Here is a 21681-nt window from a genome sequence, read left to right on the forward strand (position 1 = left end):
TTTATTTGTACTATATCTAATCTAATTTAATCTAATCTTTATATAAGATATGTGTGACCTTGTGACTTGTTTGTAAATATCTTTCTACTCCTAAAATAAATTTGAAAATTGGATGGAAAAGAACACAGACTACCTTTTGTACTGGTCACGTAAACGAAGTCGGAGGTAGAAATATGATAATGTAAATAACGGAACAGATTTTGAAATAATTTAAATAATTTAATTGAATAATTAATCAAAATCAGTATCTTTGGTTTAAACAAAACTACCCAGTTATTTTAAATTAAACTATTAAATCGATTTTAATAAAATTTCTTATATGATCAATCTGATAATTTTAAAATGAAAAATATCTGAATAGGTTTATAACTGAAGAAAGTGTGAGGTAAGAACCCATAAAAATAGCACCTCATTTTTTGAAATAGGTTGAAGATTATCGATAGCGCGTTATACATAGTCAATAGGCACATCCCTAGTAACAGGGAAGACGTAACCGGTTTATTGCTATCTCTTTCTGTCACCACATGATTTAATGCATGTTTTATATTTTTTTTAAAGCGAGCAACAGATTCTCGAGTAGTCTTTATTTTCTGTAGCTATTTTACACGATTACGTAGACAATTGACAGACAGTTTTTAATAATTATTTTGCACTCGAAAGGGTTTATTGCCGTCTTAGCTCTTTTAATTTATTTTTTTTACGAAGCAAATGCGGTTTAAAGTCTATAATTCTCCTAATTCCTTCATATAGTCTCTGCAAGTGAAAATGATGCAAATTAATTCAATTATTAGAATAATTTCAATTTGTTAATAATTGAAACTAAATAAAATACAATAAAATAATTTATTTATTAAAAATAAATATTATTATAACCGTGTAAAAAGATACCCGTATCCATCTTTGATACATAATTTTTTTTTTTTAGTACGTTTGTTCCGTTTGGAACAGGCTAAGGTCGGAGACCATGCTGCCTAGTCTTCAAAAAGATAATTTGTCTGGAATCTTTGATACATAACTACAATTAAAAAAAAAAACTTTGGTGAAATCTGGTTACATTAATATGATTGTATTTGATGTAAAACACTTAATAAGTATTATAAAGGACAAATTGTACACTAAAAACAATAAATAAAATGCAGTAATCGTTGATTAATATTAAAAAAAAAAAAAAACTAGATGTACATTACAAAATTCGCAACTCACAAAAATTTCAATATTAAAACAAAAAAAAAAAAAATAAGAAGTGAAGAGCCAAATACTTGTATTATGTTATTTTTTTTTTTTGTCATTTCTAAGCAGCTAGTGTGAGTTGTACAAAGATTTACGTCATTTATGTCGCGAAATTCGTGTCGAAATCTGAGTTTACGATACCACCCGCTAGAGGCGCTGCTTAGTTTTCAATATCAAAATTATGGTACGAAGTAAAAGTATTATATGATATGAACACTAACGCACTCGTAACGTAAGTCTGTGTGCAACTCTCACTAGAGAGTCAGTATGTTTGAATAATTAATGTCACTGGCTAGTTTTTTTTTTTTTTCTTTTTTTGTGGCACTGGCTAGTTACAAATAAAAGTTTATGAATGATTTGCATAAATGCATTCTATTTTTTTTTTATGTTATTAGTTGTCAATCTTTTTTTTTTACACGAATATATCACTGGCCATAGTTAAGTACTTATAAACCGTTTTAGTAATACTTAATGAAAAACTAAACAAGTTTTGTCAAAATTGAGGCTTATTCTGAATCGCCACTTTTTTAAACCCATTTCTTAACTTAATATTTAAATTTGAAGTTACAAATTTACAGTCAAATAAACTAAAATTATAAAAATAGTTCAAAAAAAAAAAGAAAAAAGTTAATATTGATCCTTACAATAAAGATGTGGCTGTAATATCAAATATAAAATTTAAATCTTAGAAATGTTTAAGAAAATGGCGCTTCAGTATCGACCTCATTATTATAAAAACTCACACTAAATACAATTAAATGTATTTTACAATTTTTAATCGGGCAAAGTATTCGTTTGTTTATTTTTTCATTAAGTATCATATAAGAAACAGGTTATTGTAAGTATCAGTCTACTATTCAAGTAAAAATCAAATGTTACCCCTATCGTCTACACTTATTGTACTAAAATAAAATTAACTTTACATAATCCTTGTACCAAAACCAGTCTTTTCTACTTATCGTATTTTCCTTTTTGTTTTCTGTTTCTCCAATGACGCCCAAGCTTTGCTCGTTAGAGGCCATTGTAAATAATAATATAACAAGCACAATACTGAGACGAAAACCAGAACAACATAGAAATATATGGTGCCGTATATCTTTTGGAAAATCGGATACACCCATTTTCCTTTTTCCACGTACGTGTAGATAAACCTGGAAAAGAAAATAAATAATATTATGCAACAGGAATTAAGTATCGTTATTACATATGTATTACTACAAGATTGATGAATGTGGAAGCAGCGAAAGAGGTTTGTTTGAATCGAAGCATTTGGCGTTCCATTGTTTCTGCCTACCCTAATGGGAGACAGGCGTGACAGATATGTATGTATGTATGTATATTACTACATATATATATAATTATTTACTGGAAGTAAGTAGGTTTAAAATAAATCACTAGTATTTTTCAATTCCAAATTCTGATAGAATTCAAATTTCCATAAAACTCCTCCACGTAAATGTTGTCGAAGTCATAACATGAATATTTGTACAACTCACACTAGGCACTCTGATACCGTAGTGTGAGTTTAACACAGATTTACATTACTGATACGTTAATATTTATATTGATAACTAACGATGCTGCCTGGTTTCACACAGGTAGATAGAATTTTCAGAAATAATGTAAACGCGGATCGTAACGGAAATGTTTGTAAATCTCACACTAAGCATCATTTTTTTTTTATACTACTTAAAATGGCAAACAAGCTGACGGCCCACCTGATGGAAAGTTGTACCCGTCGCCTATAGACATGAGCAGTACATACATACACTCTTTCGCCCATGATACGGGACTCAGGTGTTATTCCTCTGTACCCTGTAAATTCACTGCCATATCCCACCATTCAAACTGAAACACAGCCATGCAAACACAACTGCTTCACGGTAGAAACACGAATGGGATAGAGGTACCTAAGCAATCGACTTTTGTACAAAGTCTCCCTCTGGTAATGAGGCGCTAGTGTGAGTTTAACACAAAATTACATTACTTGCTGGCTTTTTATATACTCATACGGGTTCCATTTTCGTGTATGTATATTAAATTTATGTTAAAATGATAACAATGATATGATATGACATCACGACGTCGCGATTCTTTAGTACTTTTTTTAAATTGATTACAGAATAATCATTTGAAATTGTCATTTAATATCATATACCTGAACTAAACTAATATTATAATATAATATAATACAAGGAATACTGTTTTAAAATCTATTGATTTATAATCTCAATGACAGTAGTACATGATTTTTTTTTTATACAACTTAGAATGGCAAACAAGCTGACGGCCCACCTGATGGAAAGTGGTAATCGACGCCTATAGACATGAGCAGTACCATGGACATAACAGAGTATACTGTTTCGCCCATGATACCCCCCATGCGTTGCCATTCCTGAGGATTCAGGTGTTATTCCTCTGTACCCAGTAAATTCACGTCATATACCACCCTTCAAACCGAAACACAGTCATGCAAACACAACTGAACGAATTCACGAATTCTAAGAAGCTAGTACTCAGAGCCGTAAAACTATTAACTTAAGGGTTTTTTAATAATTTAAGGATTTTTTTGTTTTTTTTTTTTTTGTGAAACACAATTTCACAAAAAACCTTATAAAAAAACTTCAATCTTAACCAAACTAGATAGGCCACCATAAAATATTTTCCGAAATTTCGGGATCTAACGAAATATAAATTTGATGGTAAAGTTATATAATGTATACCGTTACAATTAAATTACATATTAAAAATGTTAAAGTATGGTTCCTTTGGCTTTTTATACTAGAATTTAAAACGAACAAATGTTTAGAACCATTTACTAGGCGGATTTCAGTACGAACAAAACACAGAATTAAGCCCGAAAATTCGGAATTTCATTTCATGGTGGAACCCCAGTTGTTTTGATTTAAAAACTAAACTATTGAACCGTTTTAATAAAATTTCTATGAGGCCAGTGTGAAAGTATATTCTTTCAGACAAAGAAAAATTTCCCAATTCGGTTATTCGGAAGATAAAATAGACGACAAAAGAGAAAGGGGAAGACTGAGGAATAATAACTACATGGGACAGATAAAGGAAACACTAGGTATCACGTCGTATAGGAAGGTCAAAGATATGGCCTGAGATAAAGCCGGCAGGAGAAGAATGCATGTATTAGTTGCACCACCAAGAGGAAACTCCTAAATGAAAAGAGAAATTGTACAATTGTTTATTATTCTAAATAAAGTAAAAAAAAAAGAAAAAAGCGATGGAATGTTAAACAATACTTACACACTCAAATACAATGCATAATATAATATCATATGTATTAAATTCTTCTTATGTGATTTGGGAACAGATCTCGGCTGGAAATATAACTCCCATAGAGCTGACGGTACTATAGCTGTATGCATTATGTGGTTTGACGCCGGTGCTAGAATTTTGTCCAAAAACGGTGGATAAATTAATTTTCTGTCCAACACGTATAACGTCCAGAAGAATGTAAAGACCAGCTGAAAAGAAATAATAACTTTATTTACTAGATGTTTCCCGTGGCTTTGTTCGCGTAAATCACTATGTAAAATAGTCTATGTGTCAAGTTGGGACATAGCCTCAAAAGAGATTCCTCCCTAGAACGCTCAGGTTCTGGAATAATCTTCCTGCTGGGGCTTTCTCTACAGACTACAGCATAGCGTCTTTCAAAAAGAGCATATTAAGATTTCTTACGGTGTTACGGCATCCATAGGCTACGGTTACCCCGTTTACCATCAGACGTGCCGTATGCTTAGTTTAGTTTAGCGTTAGTATAGGTTTACTTACCAAAGTAGAGGGCCAAACTATAGCAGCGAAAAAGGTGTCCCGGAATCCTTTGAGAAATCTCGGCGGCTCATAGTTCCTCTTCGAGTTTAACAATGTCAATACATCGCACGACAGGCCGGTGAGTGCATAAAATATTTGTACAAACTGTAAAGAGAATACGATACAAAATCTTAAAAACTTTAAGAGATTATTAAAAACTTTAAGAAAATATTAAAAAACTTTAAGAAATTCTTAAAAACTTTAAGAAAATCATAAACATTTTAAGAGAATGTTAAAAACTTTAAGAAAATGTTAAAAATTGTAAGAAAATGTTACAAACTTTATTAAAATGTTAAATTGTTTAATAAAATAAAAGTGTAAAAACTTTAAGAGTTCATGACGAAATGTGTGTCAAACATGTCTAAATCTTATATTTGTATTTAGTCCAATTTTATTTATTATAATTTAATTATAATTTATATATCAATTATAATTTATTCCTAATGGACGTGATCTCAGTTTCTATCATAGTTATCATAGACTATAAGAAACTTCTCGATTTCTTATAGTATATTAAATTTACATGCTCAAATATACATATAGAGTCCTTCCTCAGTTAACCATAGACTAAATTACTATTTATTTGTTTATTTTATTTATTTACAAGAAACATGGTAAGTGTATAGATGTTACAATAAGTATAAGTCCTCATATTTCCCCATAATTAGGCATGCAAAAAGAATACATCAAAAATGTCAACAATAAAAAAAGAAAGAAAGAAGAACGTTCAAGAACATTCGAATACTTTATAATTTATTGTCTATGATTATTAAAAAAAAAAAGTAGAAACATAATAAAAGCGATGCATTCATTTTGCCCATTGTTGCCTCTACACCTTGTTTCTTGTAATTAAGATATTGTTTTTAGTACATATTGTTAATTTAAGTATTATGCATTTTGAGAAGAAAGACAGTTTTTCATTCATTCATTCATCTATCTCATTGAGGAATCATTCGAATAAATGTTTTTTAACCTTCTAGAAGATTCTATATTCCTCTTTGTTACTTACCACTGTCCAATGCGTTAAGAAACGGCTTCGCATATCGACGAAGCCTCTGACTTTAGAGTCCGCCATTACGTCTTGTGATATCGGTTGGGTCATTACGATCCAATTTCCAACCTGTAGAGTGATTGTCACCACGTAGCCGAGTATTCGGAAGTATATGTAACCAGACATGCTGAAATGGTGATCAAAATTGATTAACTATAATTTTCGCAAGTCAAAATGCACTTTTATACTAATATTATAAATACGAAAGTAAGTTTAGATAGATAGATAATTTATTTGCATTACTTACAACACACAAATAACAACAGACATAAATACATACGCAAAAAAATACATATAAAAAAAACTGGTCAAATGCGAGTTGGACTCGCGCAAAGAGGGTTCCGTACAAAGTCATCAAGTTTATTTTTTTCTGACAAACAACTGCAAATTTACGGGTTTCGCATTTTTTCTTTTATTTTGCTACATGGCATTGCTTCTTGCCAAATTACATGATTTTTTGACAAATAACAGTTTTACGGGTTTCCGATTTTTTCCCTCTATTGTGCTGCATGGCATTGCTTGTGGCCAAATTTCATGATTCTAGGTCAACGGGAAGTACCCTGTAGGTTTTGATTCCCTTTGCGAATGTCAAAATATGCGATATAAATGGAACATAAACGGCCGTATCTTTTAATTGTATCGATTTAGAAGCTTGATTTCTTCACTGCTTTAAGAGATTGCAGAGCTGAGTATATGATTAGAGATTAGTTTCAATTTGATACCTTTAAACTTCTTAAGAAAAAAGGGTCTTGACAGACGGACGGACAACGAAGTGATCCTATAAGGGTTCCTTTGGAGGTACGGAACCTTAAAAACGGAAAATACATAAAAGAAGTAACATAATTTTTCATTTCGTGAGCGTGCCACAGTAACAGCAAATTAACACATTTCAATTTATTGTTTTGCCCTCAAAAGAGCAAAACACTGATATGTTATTGTGGCCAAAAACCAAAAAAAGTCAGCTGCGAGAATTCTTGACCAAAAAAAAAAAATAAATATAAATAAATTAAACTAATTGTGTGTGTCCATTACTGTTAATTATTAAAAATTATTATAAATTATTGTAATATAATCATTATAATATAATAATTACCGTTATTATTATATTTTAATCTAAATTAATAAATAACAAATACCATTAGAAAAGGGGGTAATGAGAGGTCATTCTCTATCACAGTCAAGCCATTCAAGTGATAAACGTTTCCTACCTATATACTTACTATATATACATACATACCTATTTTTTTTTAATTGATGATAATGGAATGGTAACCCCGGTATACCGTTAGCGCAGGCGGGGTTACCACTATCTACCTACCTACGTGAGAGGGGTGATAGGAGAGATTTTTTTTTATATACACCTTAGAATGACAATACAAGCTGACGGCCCACCTGATGGGAAGTGGTAACCGTCGCCTATAGACATGAGCAGTACCATGGACATAACAGAGTATACTGTTTCGCCCATGATACACCTTATGCGTTGCCATTCCTGAGGACTCGGGTGGTATTCCTCCGTACCCAGTAAATTCACCCCATATCCCACCCTTCAAACCGAAACACAGCCATGCAAACACAACTGCTTCACGGTAAAAACTTGAATGGGACAGAGGTACCCAAGCAATCGACTTTTATACAAAGTCTCCCTCTAGTGAAAAGACAGGTCAGTTAGCCTATCGTGATGAATACACCAAGAATTCAGCACGATGGTTTCCAGGGGAGCACACGTGGAGGTTGAATTTATGGGGCATATTACTAACAATGGGACTGATAGTCCGCAATATTAACAATTCCTCCCCCCCCCCCCTCCTACATACTTATTAGCTATGCCAATTTTGCCAGTTTGTTTGTTACGCTATTACGCCTAAACTGCTAGATCGATTATGATGGATTTTGGTATAGAGATAGATGTGACCTTAAAGACGGTTATAGACTACTTTATCTTGCGAAAAACTTATAAGGGGTGGGATGAGGGAGGGATTTTTATTGCGTCGTTCGATTTGCTTTAAACTTTGCAGAATTATTGCAGATACTTGGAACGAATCACAGCTATTCAGGCACAGTTGGTTGACAGGATGAATACGAGTGGGACAATGGTACCCAAGCAGACGATTTTTGTATGTAATGCCAAATAGGAAAAGGCTAACGAGGAGGAGGATTGTTAGTAATGCCCATTACTAGCAATATACCCTGTCAGGTCGACCTCCACACGGTTACCCCTAGAAACCATCGTGATTAATTATTATGGAATTTATCGCGATAGGCCAACTGACCTGACTTCATCCTTATCTATCACCCCTCACTGGTGCCTCGCCAGTGTATCATTATAGCGCAGGCGGGGTTACCATTCCATTATAGTTCATTAAAAAAAAATAGGGCGAGGCTGGGAGGGGGAGAGGTTGTTAGTAATGCAGAGTACCAGTTGCTAGCAAAATACCCTATCAGGTCGACATCCACGTGGTCACTCCTGGAAACCACCGTGCTGAATTCCAGGTGCATTATTTACGATGGGCTGACTGTCCATCCTTTTCATTCTCACCTATCGTCCCTCACTGGTGCCTCGCCAGTGTATACCGTCAACGCAGGCGAGGTTACCATTTTATTACCATCCATTAAAAAAATAGGGAGAGACTTAGACATATATAGACTTCCATAGCAAAATATAACCATCATTATATCAGCCAGTGACTGTCCACTGCTGAACATAGGCCTCTCCCATAGAATACCGTACATTTAAGGTCATCGCTCCATCTAGTAGGGAGTTAGGATAACTCCCACTGCGTTTACCTGTACAGAGTAGACACTCAAGTATAACAAAACCTAATTTAATTAACTAATAATTTACAAAATCAATTATTTATGTTAAAATCAATTTAAAATAAATCTACTTACTTTAAAAAAAAACAAATACACAAACTAATACACCAATATTAAATAAGACTTTAATTCTTATAACAATAAAGTTTAAATTGCTCCGAAAATATTTACAATAATAATCACAGAAAAAAAAACCTAGCTCCGTTCCATGTTCAAATTTCGAACGAACAAAGTACACAAACGCAGGTCACGGACTGTGAATAGTGACTGTCTAGTGAGGGGACAGCAACTATCGACGAATCGAATAACGGTGAAACGAGTGTGTAGGCATGGACGAATGAATGATGTTTGTGTTGACGATAATCGATTATAATTTTATCCGATTATCCATATGAATATTATTAATAATTTAAGATTTTGTTACACAAGAAAGCACCGACTTCAATTGTGGCAAACTATGTTTTTTTTTTTAAATATAACATATTGAACCGATTTTGATATAATATAGGACCAATATGAGTTGTATAAATATGTCTGTAGGACTAATATTCAAGGGACATTTGGAGCAGAAAGCGAAACTGGCTCATAAGAAACTTGGGGTGGTCCCCCCTGGAAACCATCGTGCTGAATTCCAAGTGCATTCAACACGATGGGCTAACTGACCTGTCTTTTCATTCTCACCTGTCATCACTCACTGGTGCCCCGCCAGCGACACTCATTAAAAAAAAACCGCAAATTTGCAGTCAGAAATACTAATAACCAATAATTTTCAGTCAAAACCACTTTTGACCAACCTGTTCCGTCAAAAGTACTTTTACTGATTTTCCTAGTCAATAGTACTTTTGACTGGTTAAGAGTTTTGACTGCAACATATATATGCATGTATATCTAATATATAAAATTCTCGTGTCGCGGTGTTTGTTACCAAACTCCTCCGAAACGGCTTTACCGATTTTTATGAAATTTTGTGTGCATATCGGGTAGGTCTGAGAATCGGCCAACTTCTATTTTAATGATAAGGGTGACCCACTTCAAAATATATTTTTTTTTTAATTTTTTAGCAATTTTTTTGTTTTTATTTTATTATGATTTAGCATTGAAAAATACATATTGGGTAAGTCTGAGAATCGGCCAACATCTATTTTTCATACCCCTCAATGATAAGGGTGACCCACTCCTAAATTTTTATTTTTATTTTATGACATTTTTTTATTTTTGTTTTATTGAAAAATACAACTTCAAATTTGAAGTACGGTAAATTTTCATGTATAGTTCTCCAAACTATGTATATATAACTATGTATGTATATGGTAAAACAACGTTTGCCGAATCGGCTAGTAGATATATATCATATATTGTACTAGAAAGAATTATCGATTATACCAAGTACATCTCATCGTTTATGTACATCACTAGCAACTAAAGAGAGATAACAAGTTTATTGCTATCTCTGTCCCGTCCTATCAAAGATAGGTGATAAACGGATTAATAATATAGTCAATACCTAAAACTTATATAATAAATTTAACTTTTATCTGTAAATCTATTCGGATACATTATTATAACAGTTTTATCTGAACCGACTTCAAAAAGGAGGTTCCTAATTTGTTAGTTTTATTTTATTAGTTACCTCATAACTTCGTCAGTTATAAACATACATACCTGTCACGCCTGTCTCCCATTAGGGTAGGCAGAAACAATGGAACGCCAAATGCTTCGATTCAAACAAACCTCTTTCGCTTTTTTTACATTTTGTTAATAGCCGTTATAAACCGATTTGAAAAATTTTCTTTTTTATCTGAAACCATATCTACACCGTAGTAGTGTAAAGAAAAAAAAAATATCTCCCATGTACAGTCATTGTTTTTATTATATTAGTAAAATCACTTTTTTATTTTCACCAGAGGGAGACTTTGTACAAAAGTCGTTTGCTTAGGAACTTCCCTCCCGTTCGTGTTTCTACCGTGAAGCAGTTGTGTTTGCATGGCTGTGTTTCGGTTTGAAGGGTGGTATATGGCAGTGAATTTACACGGTACAGAGGAATAACACCTGAGTCCTTAGGAATGACAACGCATGAGGGGTATCTCTCTATATCTGTTACGTCCATGGTACTGCTCATGTCTATAGGCGACGATTACCACTTCCCATCAGGTGGGCCGTCAGCTTGTTTGCCATTCTAAGTTGCATAAAAAAATTTACAAAATTACATAAATAAATAAGATAAATAAGAGTCATGAAGGTCAAAACAATCATTTTTAGATTTTTTGTCTGTCTGGCAAACTGTATGTTTGTTCCGTCATCACGCAGAATCAACTGCACCAATTTGAATGCAATTCTGTATTTCTGAAGGTGTAACTTAAAACTTACCTACATATTTAAATAGCCGTATGATCCCGGTATGAAATAGGCCATCCCCTCCTTTCCCGTAAGTGTTGTAAGAATCGACTAAGGGAACTTAATAGTCGAAATGAATAGGCAGCAGTGTCCCTCTTAAATCATGACCAAAACCTAACTGCAGTTGCTAGGGGGGAAAGGGATTGTTAGCAATGGAGTTTGACAGCCCCATTGCTAGCAATATGCCTTATTAGGTCGACCTCCACGTGGTTCCCCCTGGAAAGCATTGTGAACAATTCTTGTTGAATTCGTCACGATGGCCTAACTGACCTACTTCATCCTCACCTATCATCCTTCACTGGTGCCCCGCCGGTGTATACCGATAGCGCGGGTGGGGTTACCGTTCCATTACCATCTACTAAAAAAAACTGCAGTTGCCGACCCACTTGCCAAGCGTGGCGACTACTAGTAAAACCCCCATTGGCAAATACCGCGGGAAATAGCTAGTAATCAACTAACTTCCTCATTGACAATGTCCTCGGCGAAACATCATTGGTACAAATGATATGTTTACGACCTTAATGATAGTACTGCGATAATATTAACAGACGATAATATTGACTAGAGGTCGCTGGGGGGGGGGAAAGGGATTGTTAGTAATGGAGACTAAAAATCCCATTGCTAGCAATATACCTAACTAGGTCGACCTCCACGCGGTTCCCCCTGGAAACCTCCGCCAGCGTATCCCGTTAGCGCGGGCGGGGTTACCAATCCATTTTCATCTAACAAACAAAAAAAAAACTAGTGGTCGCCCCGTGGTCGAAATTCGACCATAACATATATTGTAATAAATGAATTTATTATGGTTACGTTTCACATTCAGTAAGACTATAGACAAGTAATATTAACAGACAAACAATATTAATCTATTCTCAATTCGACCGCAGACTTTAACGATAAACAAAAGTGTATATATGCGTGTGTGTGTCAAATACATGGTTGTTGGGGGAAAAGGGATTGTTAGTAATGGAGACTGGGAATCCCATTGCTAGCAATATATTCAACCAGGTCGACCTCCTCGCGGTTCTTCCTGGAAACTATCATGGTTAATTCCTGATGAATTCATCATGATGGGCTAACTGGCCTGTTTTTATTCTCATCTATCACCCTTCACTGGTGCTCCGCCAGCGTATCCCGTTAGCGTGGGCGGGGTTACCATACCATTTTCGTCCATAAAAAAATACTCACCTTTCAGATGAAAGACTCAATATTCATCATCATCCAGTCATTATCCGTCCACTGCTGGACATAAGCCTCCCCCATAGTCTGCCATAAAGAACGGTCCCGAACCACCTGCATACACTGATTCCCTGCAATTTCAGGTCGTCACTCCATCTAGTAAAGGGTCGTCCTACACTGCGTTTACCTATACACGGTCGCCACTCAAGAACTTTCTTCCCCATCGGTTGTCGGTTGTTCGAGCTATGGGACCAGCCCATTGATCAAGCAAGCTGAAGTGGCAATACTATTATCTATGTATTATCTATATATATATATATATATATATATATATATATATATATATATATATATATATATATATATATATATATATATATATATATATATATATATATATATATATATATATATATATATATATATATATATATATATATATATATATATATATATAAGGGTCATTAAAACAATAGAAAAATTACTAAAACGTAATTTATTCATTCAACAAAATATTTGATCTTTGGACAATGTAATTTATAATTATTAAATTGACATGAACGCTTTTTTTATACCAAGAAGATGGCAAACATGCATACTCGTACAGCCCGTCTGATGGTAAACGGTCACTGTAGCCTATTGACGCCTGCAACACTAGGGGTGTCACGTACCCGTTGTCCACCCTGAAGAAACCTTAATATACCCTTTTTGAAAAACCCCATACTGTAGCCCCTAGGGAAAACCTTAGCAAGGAGCTCATTCCACAGCCTGAACGTTCGCAGGAGAAAATTCCTTTGAAACCGCATTGTACATGACCTCTTTAAATCTAACTCGATACAGTTACAATAAACACTACCAATATGGTAACTACATATCTCCCGCCACATGCTATAAATTACAATATGAAAGTAAGTAATTAAAAGTTCAGTACCACAACGCTTGTTAAAAAAATTCAGATATTCTGTGGCTGGTATTCACTCTGGAAATCCCAAATTAAAAATTCAGCCTGTACCTCTGAATTTACATAGTCATTTTTTTTTTATTTGGAAATGATTATAACTTATCACGCTTAGTTCTGGTACTTTGATAGTTTCAAATTTGAAAACTCTATCAAAAAAAGAAACAAAAAATACTTAAAAACGGAATCGTGACTCCAGAGATATTTTAAAATACAGGGCTCTTTTATATATTATAGGCCACTGAAATTGTCTACCTTCACGCTAAATCGTTTATAAGGTACAGAGGAATAACACCTGAGTCTTTAGAAATGGCAACACATGGGGTGTATCATGGGCGAAAGAGTATACTCCGTTATGTCCATCATACTGCTCATGTCTATAGGCGACGGTTACCACATTCCATCAGGTGGGCCGTCAGCTTGTTTGCCACTCTAAGTTGCATAAAAAAAAGAAAGAGACAGTTCTGTTGAAACAAGTGCTTAATAATTCCTTGAAATTAATTTATATACAATTTAATAAATTATTTTTTCTCTATTCCGTAATGCAGTTTAAGATTTATTACGTTCTTTTTTCAAATTTTGTTTCCTAAGAACGAGAATTAATTTGCTAGTGTATTTTTATTTTGTTTTTCTCTTTCTCTAGTCGCCCCCAAATTTTGACTGTCAGATACCATTGTGCGTAATAAAAACCTATGCACAGTAATAGAAGGGACAATATAACTATATAAAAATACGATGTACCATATAGCTTCTCAAATATGGGATATATCCATATACTCCTTTCGAAGTAGGTGTACATGAATCTGAAACAAAAAAAAAACTCTTATTTTGGGTGACGGGATTATTACTAATCCCATTGCTAGCAATACACCCTGTCAGGTCGACCTCCACGCGGTTCTCACTGGAAACGATCATACTGAATTCCAGGTGTATTCATCACGATGGGCTATCTGACCTGATGTTTCATCCCTCAGCGGTGCCCCGCCAGCGTATACCGTTAGCGCAGGCGGGGTTACTCTCTCATATTTTGCATTAAGTACAATCTATTCAGAAGCGAACTCCTCAATCGTCAATTATGTAGGATTTTTATGGAAAATTATACCTTAACTTCCCTGCAGTGAAGTTAAGTAGTACCTACCCTAATTACAGAAGCCTCAATCACCCTAATGACATAGTATCAAGCTATGATGGCATGACAATCATCAAATGATGCGAGTTGCTTGTGCATGTCATTATCGTAATGATAATTTCTTCATTGACGATCATTGATCCGGTCCATTATCGTACAGGTAGAGGGAATTTTTAAAAATAATATGTTTTTATATACCTATATACCTATGTTACTCCCTAAAAATGTAGCTTTCTATAGATGAAAGAAATTTTAAAATCGGCTGAATAGTTTTTGAGTTGATCCATTACAAACAAACAATCAGATATTTCCTATTTTTGATATTAATGTATACTGGTTTTTCCTGTGGCTTTGCCTTACTATATCTACTTATATATTTAAAGCGACTTCTACAAGGTGGAGATACTCAATTCGTCTATATTTTCTGTAGCTATTACTGTTACAATAAATCTGAACCGATTTTTATAATTCTTTTTTTAACCAATAAAGTTTACTATCGTGACGGTAACGTATTTAATTTTACAACCATTTAAGTTTGGAAGGAGGGAATTAACAATATGGACTATCAGACCCATCGCCAGCAAAATTCTCTGTCAGATCGACTTCAGTCTGGGAAACCATCGCGCTGAAATCCAGGTGTATACATCACGATGGGCTAACTGATCTGCTTTCATCCTCAGTTATTATCCCCCACTGATGCCCCTATACCATGCCACCGTATACCGATAGCGTAGGCGGGATTTCATTATCATTATATATATATATTCTGACTTCATAAAAATTATGACGAAAAATATTTATATTATTATAATGTTAGAACAATGCACCACCATTAACTGCCTCTGTTTAGCGTAACACTTGATTGGTAAAAAAAGGCATTAAGTCCGCCCCGTAGACTTATTTTTAATGTGTACAAAAGTATAAAATAATTAATAAATAAATTGATTGAAATAAATACTTACACGCTGAAATACAGAGCAAGATGAAAGACCAGATGCAGCAAATACCTCGAATGGGATTTCGGGACATATCTGGGTTGAAACACCACCTCCCACAGGACTATAGGAACAATCACTGTATGCATGATGTGATTTGATGTGGACGTCAGAAAGGTATCCACAAACGTTGGATATATTAGACTCCTATCATATAAATATAGAGACCAGAAGAAAGTTGACACCAACTGTGGAAAGAAGAAAAAAAGTTCAACAATTAAAATTGGACTTCAAAATCATACCGTGATAACTAAATTGTGTTCCAAAAAAAAACGACTTCAAATGTGGCGAAACCAGTCGTTTTGATTTAAAAACTAAACTACTAAACCGATTTTGATAAAATTTCTACGAGACCAACCTGTAAGTATATTCTTAGTATATTGGTGTCTAATATTTAAATATTAGCGAAATACTCGTTCTGTTGACCCTCCCCCCCCTCTCCTACACCACTTTAATCATACTAATCTTAAATTGTTTTATTTTTTAGTTTTTTTTTAATACTTATTCTGCTATTCGCGACGCCGGGTCAACTAGTAAGATAAAAAAAAAGAAAATAGTACGTTACTGCAGCGGCCAGCAACTGAGGCATTGATGGACGAACATGCAAATGTGGGTCGAGGCATAGCCGAGGCACACATACGTGAGTCCATCAATGCCTAGTTGTGGCCAAGGCTTGTATAGTACTTTTCTCAAACAATGCGCAGAAATCAAAAACATAGTTTTACTTTTTAAGTTCAATGACGAATAACGAACAATAATAATTTTACATGCACCATAATGTTTCTTTGTTTTGTTTTTTCAATAAACAGATTTCTATTTGCAAGCCAGTTCGAAATTTAAATAAAACCTTGTATTAGTTACCTCCTTGGTAGCCATGTTTTTAAGTAAAAGGTCATTCCATTTTTAAATTACAGGACAGATATGAGTTTACATAATAATTTATCTGGCCGCAAAACACGACAGATATGGATTTTCATACAACTTTTGCCGGCCGCTGCCCGCATGTATCTGACCAGTACGGCAACTTTGATTTATCTCGAAGAAGATTGTCAAAATAATGCTCACATGTCCATGCATGTTTGAGAAAAAGAAAGTTAATAAGTTAACAATTACATTCTGACTAAAAATAAAAACTATAAAACACGCCGTGTCACGTCACTAAATTGTTTTGCCTTCCCGGAACATCTCCACTAGCACTTGAACTTTATGGTATGGTATTAAAGTTCAAATTAACTCTTAAGTATTATTACCAATCGTTTGTATGGGAGTACAGAAAAGTGTTGTTTTTAGACAATTTCAGACAATTTTTTTTTTCTAATTTTCTCTCCGTAAGAACCATCCTCGTACTTCAAGGAATATTCTAAAAAAAGAATTAACGGAATCGATTCAGCTGTTCTCAAGATTGTTCTGCGCTTAACAACACATTCAGCGATTCATTTATATTATATTACTAGCTGACTCGGCAAACGTTGTTTTACCATATACATTATTTCGAGAACTTTATATGAAAACTAGCTGACCCCGTAAACGTTGTTTTACCACTTATTGCGAAATATAAAAATCGCGATTAAAATACAGGGGTTGATCGTAAAACGATGAAAATTTAAAGTTGTATGTATTTTTCAATGCTAAATCACATTTAAATAAAAATAAAAAAAAGTTGTGAAAAAAATAAAAAAATTTTTTAGGGGTGGGTCACCCTTATTGTTGAGGGATATAAAAAATAGATGTTGGCCGATTCTCAGACCTACCGAATATGCACACAAAATTTTATGAAAATCGGTAAAGCCGTTTCGGAGGAGTTTGGTAACAAACACCGTGACAAAAGAATTTTATATATTAGATATATAATAATGTATGTACGGATGGCAACCCTATCTATCAGTATTTAAAAATATTTCACTAAGTGACCTTCTATTGATAATGGTCTCAGTATAGTTCAAAGATTAATTTTAAATCTTATATTTATGTTTTATACATTTAAAATGATCCACAAAATGGCGGCCTTTAATGACTTATGATATTTTCAAACGACATCCAAAACAACTCGTTTTTTAGGGTTCCGTGCCTACTAAGGAAAAAACGGAACCCTTATAGGATCATTTCGTTGTCCGTCCGTCCGTTCGTCTGTCTGTTAAGACCCTTTTTCTTAGGAACGCGTGGAGGTATCAAGTTAAAATTATTATCATATATTCAGGTCTGCAATCTCTTAAAACAGTGAAAAAATCAAGCTTCTAAATCGACGCAACCAAACGATACGGCCGTTTATGTTCCATTTATATAGCATATTTTGACATTCGCAAAGGGAATCAAAACCTATTACGGGATACTTCCCGTTGACCTAGAATCGTGAAATTTGGCAAGAAGCAATGCCAATGCACAAGTATAGGAAAAAATCCGAAACCTGTCAATTTGTAATTATTTCACGAAAAATACATTTGATGATTTTGTACGGAACCCTCGTTGCACGAGTCCGACTCGCACTTGACCAGCTTTTTTAGACATAAAAAGAAACCAGACCTACAATGTTGAAGATCAACTAAAAGACATGTTGACAAGTTTTTGTTTTTATTTTACAACTAGAGACTTTGTTTCACGAATAAGCAGACATCAATAGTTGTTTTGATGTAAAAACCAAACAACTGAATCTGTTTAGGTTATGAGCTATGCGTGCATCAAATTTCATCGAAATACGTTCAGTCGTTTAAGTGTGACAGAGTAACAAACACAAATGAACTACAAAACATTTTTAGAGTTGTGTTTATGAATGATTGAATGTCCTACAGCCTCAATGGTCGCGTACTGCGCGGTTTCAGAAATGTTTCCTCCCACGAACACTCAAGTTGTGGAATGAGCTCCCAGCCGAGGTTTTCCCAAGAGACTACAGCATAGGCTGTAAAGGGGGGTAAAGAGGTTTCTTCAGGGTCGGCAACGCGCGCGTAATACCTCTGGTATTGCAGGTGTTCATAGGCTACGGTAACTACTCCATCAGGTGGGCCGTATGCTTGTTTACCACCTCAGTGGTATAAAAAAAATTATCGTATATTTGCATTAAACAGTCTTTTTATGTATGATAATGGAATTGTATTATTAGTCATGCGGACTACTAGTCCCATTGCTAGCAATATACCCTGTCAGGTCGACCTCTACGTGGCCCCCATAGAAACCATCGTGTTGAATTCCAGGCGTACTGATCGCGAGGGGCTAACTAAAATGAAAAGACAGGTCGTCTTTTCATTCTCACCTATCCTCCCTCACTGATGCCCCGCCAGAGTATACCGTTAGCTCAGGCGGGGTTATCATTCCATTATCGTCCATTAAAAAACCTCGCCTGCGCTATCGGTATACACTGGCGAGGCAAAAGTGAGGGATGGTAGATAAAGATGAAAGCGAGTGAATTAGCCCATCATGATGAATTCCACAAGAATTAATCACAATGGTTTTCAGGAGGAACTGCATGGAGGTCAACTTGATAGGGTATAACTTGCTAGCGATCCATTTCTCCAGTAAACACAGTCTTTCTTAATGGGATGAAAATGGAAAGATAACAGGTGATGATAGGTGAGGATGGAAGCAGGTCAGTTAGCCCATTGTCACGGGGGGGAAAGGGATTGCTAGCAATGGAGTTCGTCAGCCCCATTGTGGCAATATGCCCTATTAGGTCGACCTCCACGTGGTTCCCCCTGGAAAGCATCATGAACAATTCTTATTGAATTCGTCACAATGGGCTAACTGGCCTGCTTCATCCTCACCTATCATCCTTCACTGGTGCCCAGCCGGTGTATACCGATAGCGCGGGTGGGGTTACCATTATCCATTATCACCCATTAAAAAATTAAGAAAATAAAAACGAATTAAGAAAACGTATGGAGGTCGATGTGATAATATACCCTATATTGCTAGCAATGGGACAGTTTGAACCATTACTAACAATCCCTATCCCCCAGTTAACACAGCCGCCATCTATCTGTCAGTTCGAAAATCGGTATAAAACCAAAATAAGTAACTTATATAGAAACATATTTACCCAAGTGCAGGGCCAAAGGATCGCCGCGAACATAGTGTTTCTGAAACCTCTGAGGTATTTCGGTAGCTTGTAATTTTCATTTCCGGAGTTCTTCAGTATTAATATGTCACAAACCAATCCACTGAACGCAAACACTATTTGTAGGAACTGTAAGAGAAATTGTAGTGATAGTCACAAACGAGAACGTTATCAACACGTGACAAAGTCACACACTGTTTCATGTATTAGAATTATAAAAAATTTGGTGTGACGAAGTCGCATATAAGTGGATATGACAAAGTCACAAACAAGTTCGTGTTGCGAAGTTACATAAATGTGGATATGACAAAGTCACAAACAAGTTCGTGTCACAAAGTGACAAAAATAATATACATATATAATTTTTGTCATCGTTACGTATAATAAATATCTATTCCTTCGTTTTTTTTTCATATAGTATTTAATACACTTTCTAAGAGGAAGAGTTTGTACAAAAGTCGTCGCTTGGGTAGCTCTCTTCCACTCGTGTTTCTGTGTTCTAAGTGGCTATGCTTTCACAGGTGTGCTTCAGGTTGAAGGGTGGGATATGGTTGTGAATTCACGGCACATACATTTATTGCACTTTAAAAAAAAAACAAAATAATATAAAATCTCTTGTAATAATAATATATATATATATATAATATAAATAAATACTTACGAAGGTCCAACAAGTGAAGAACCGAGCTTGCAGCTCAGCGTAAACCTTCACCCGCGGATCTATTGGTATGTGCTTTGCCCTAGGCTGTGCCATCACCACAATATTGCCAATATGGAGGGCCATTGTCACCACATACCCCAGTATCCTGAAGTAAATGTGGTAAGCCATGCTGGAAAAGTAAATACGATTTCATATAGTTTTCTAACATGCTTTTTAACCAACTTAAAAAAGAAAGAGGTATGTTTTTAGACCGATTTGCAAAACTTACCAGCCGGAGACTTTGTACAAAAGCCATTTGCTTGAACACCCCTGTCCCATTCGTGTTTCTACCGTGAAGCAGTTGTGTTCACATGGCTGTGTTTCGGTTTGAAGGGTGGGATATGGCAGTGAATTTACAGGTTACAGAGGGAACACCTGAGTCCTCAGGAATGGCAAGGCATGGGGGGTATCATAGGCAAATGTGTTATGTCCATGGTACTGCTCATGTCTATAGGCGACGATTACCACTTTTTATCAGGTGGGCCGTCAGCTTGTTTGCCATTCTAAGTTGTATAAAAAAAATACTTATAGATTTGTCCTATGGAAATTTTATCAAAATCGATTTCGTAGGTAGTTTAGTTTTAAAATCAAAATCGCGGGCGTCAGCTAGTATTTGTTTTCTTTTTTTGATGGGTGAAAATGGTATGGTAACCCCGCCTGCGCTAACAGGATACGCTGGCGGGGCACCAGTGAAGGGTGATCGATGAGAATGAAAACAGGCCAGTTAGCCCATCATGATGAATTCATCAGGAATTATCCATGATAGTTTCCAGGCAGAACCGCGTGAAGGTCGACCTGGTTGGGTATATTGCTAGCAATGGGATTCTCAGTCTCCATTACTAACAATCCCTTTAAGCATTATCAAAAAACATGCATAAGATTGTGTTTCACACAAAAAAAAGACTTCAACTGTGGCAAAACCAGTTATGGTGATCTAAAAATTAAACTACTCAACTAATTTTGATAAAATTTCTATAGGACCAATGTGTGAGTATATTCTTTCTAGAAAAAAAAAAGAATTTTCCAAATTGGTTCACAATTGACGACGTTATAAGATGACAAACATAATAACAAATATACAATCGAATTCAATTGAATCACCTTCTTTTTGAAGTCGGTTGATTATATAAAAAAAAAAACAGTAAATTAATACTTAAAACATACACTTATTTTTCGTCAACAAAAAATGTTAATCACTTACTTTGAAACTTTAGTTATGTCACTGCATTTAAGTATATGTTGTTTAAGTTAACAACACTATACAAGTGGTAGCGGCCTGGCTAAGTGGCAAACTACCGTTATCCCACCGAATACTTGTTCGAGTTGAGTGGATTAGTGATGTGGCG

General features: G+C 35.0%; 2 protein-coding genes across 4 annotated transcripts; both read right to left on the minus strand.

Annotated features, from left to right (window-relative positions):
* Positions 1–829: 829 nt before the first annotated feature.
* On the minus strand, positions 830–20229 carry LOC113515338 (androgen-dependent TFPI-regulating protein-like). Of its 3 annotated transcripts, XM_052898368.1 has the most exons (6): positions 9011–9207; positions 8786–8905; positions 6077–6245; positions 5029–5172; positions 4501–4721; positions 830–2381 (listed from the first exon to the last, which is right to left on the minus strand). In XM_052898368.1, exons 3-6 carry the CDS (start codon positions 6242–6244, stop codon positions 2186–2188), a joined length of 729 nt encoding a protein of 242 aa, XP_052754328.1. In that variant the 5' UTR covers position 6245; positions 8786–8905; positions 9011–9207; the 3' UTR covers positions 830–2185. The 3 variants fall into 3 exon arrangements, with proteins under 3 accessions (XP_052754328.1, XP_052754329.1, XP_026755307.3); XM_052898369.1 differs by lacking the exons at positions 8786–8905; positions 9011–9207 and adding an exon at positions 20219–20229; XM_026899506.3 differs by lacking the exon at positions 8786–8905.
* LOC113515515 (androgen-dependent TFPI-regulating protein-like) lies at positions 12988–21644 on the minus strand. The gene is made up of 5 exons (XM_026899760.3): positions 21537–21644; positions 20297–20465; positions 19618–19764; positions 15558–15778; positions 12988–14269 (listed from the first exon to the last, which is right to left on the minus strand). The coding sequence occupies exons 2-5, from the start codon at positions 20462–20464 to the stop codon at positions 14074–14076; spliced, it is 732 nt and encodes a 243-aa protein (XP_026755561.2). The 5' UTR covers position 20465; positions 21537–21644; the 3' UTR covers positions 12988–14073.
* Positions 21645–21681: the final 37 nt, after the last annotated feature.

Source organism: Galleria mellonella, unplaced genomic scaffold, assembly GCF_026898425.1.
Source record: "Galleria mellonella isolate WM207_F2 unplaced genomic scaffold, CSIRO_AGI_GalMel_v1 utg424, whole genome shotgun sequence".
Classification (NCBI taxonomy): domain Eukaryota; kingdom Metazoa; phylum Arthropoda; class Insecta; order Lepidoptera; family Pyralidae; genus Galleria; species Galleria mellonella.

Bases quoted from the DNA above. Each gene is read 5' to 3' on its own strand.
- LOC113515338 (XM_052898369.1), bottom strand. From the start codon at position 6,244: ATGTCTGGTTACATATACTTCCGAATACTCGGCTACGTGGTGACAATC. The intron at 5,173-6,076 runs GTAAGTAACAAA...TTCTCTTTACAG, and splicing joins TCTTAACGCATTGGACAGTG to TTTGTACAAATATTTTATGC. The intron at 2,382-4,500 runs GTAAGTATTGTT...TTTCTTTTCCAG, and splicing joins TATGCATTGTATTTGAGTGT to GTTTATCTACACGTACGTGG.
- LOC113515515 (XM_026899760.3), bottom strand. From the start codon at position 20,464: ATGGCTTACCACATTTACTTCAGGATACTGGGGTATGTGGTGACAATG. The intron at 19,765-20,296 runs GTAAGTATTTAT...TTTCTCTTACAG, and splicing joins TCTTCACTTGTTGGACCTTC to TTCCTACAAATAGTGTTTGC. The intron at 15,779-19,617 runs GTAAATATGTTT...TTCTTTCCACAG, and splicing joins TCCTTTGGCCCTGCACTTGG to TTGGTGTCAACTTTCTTCTG.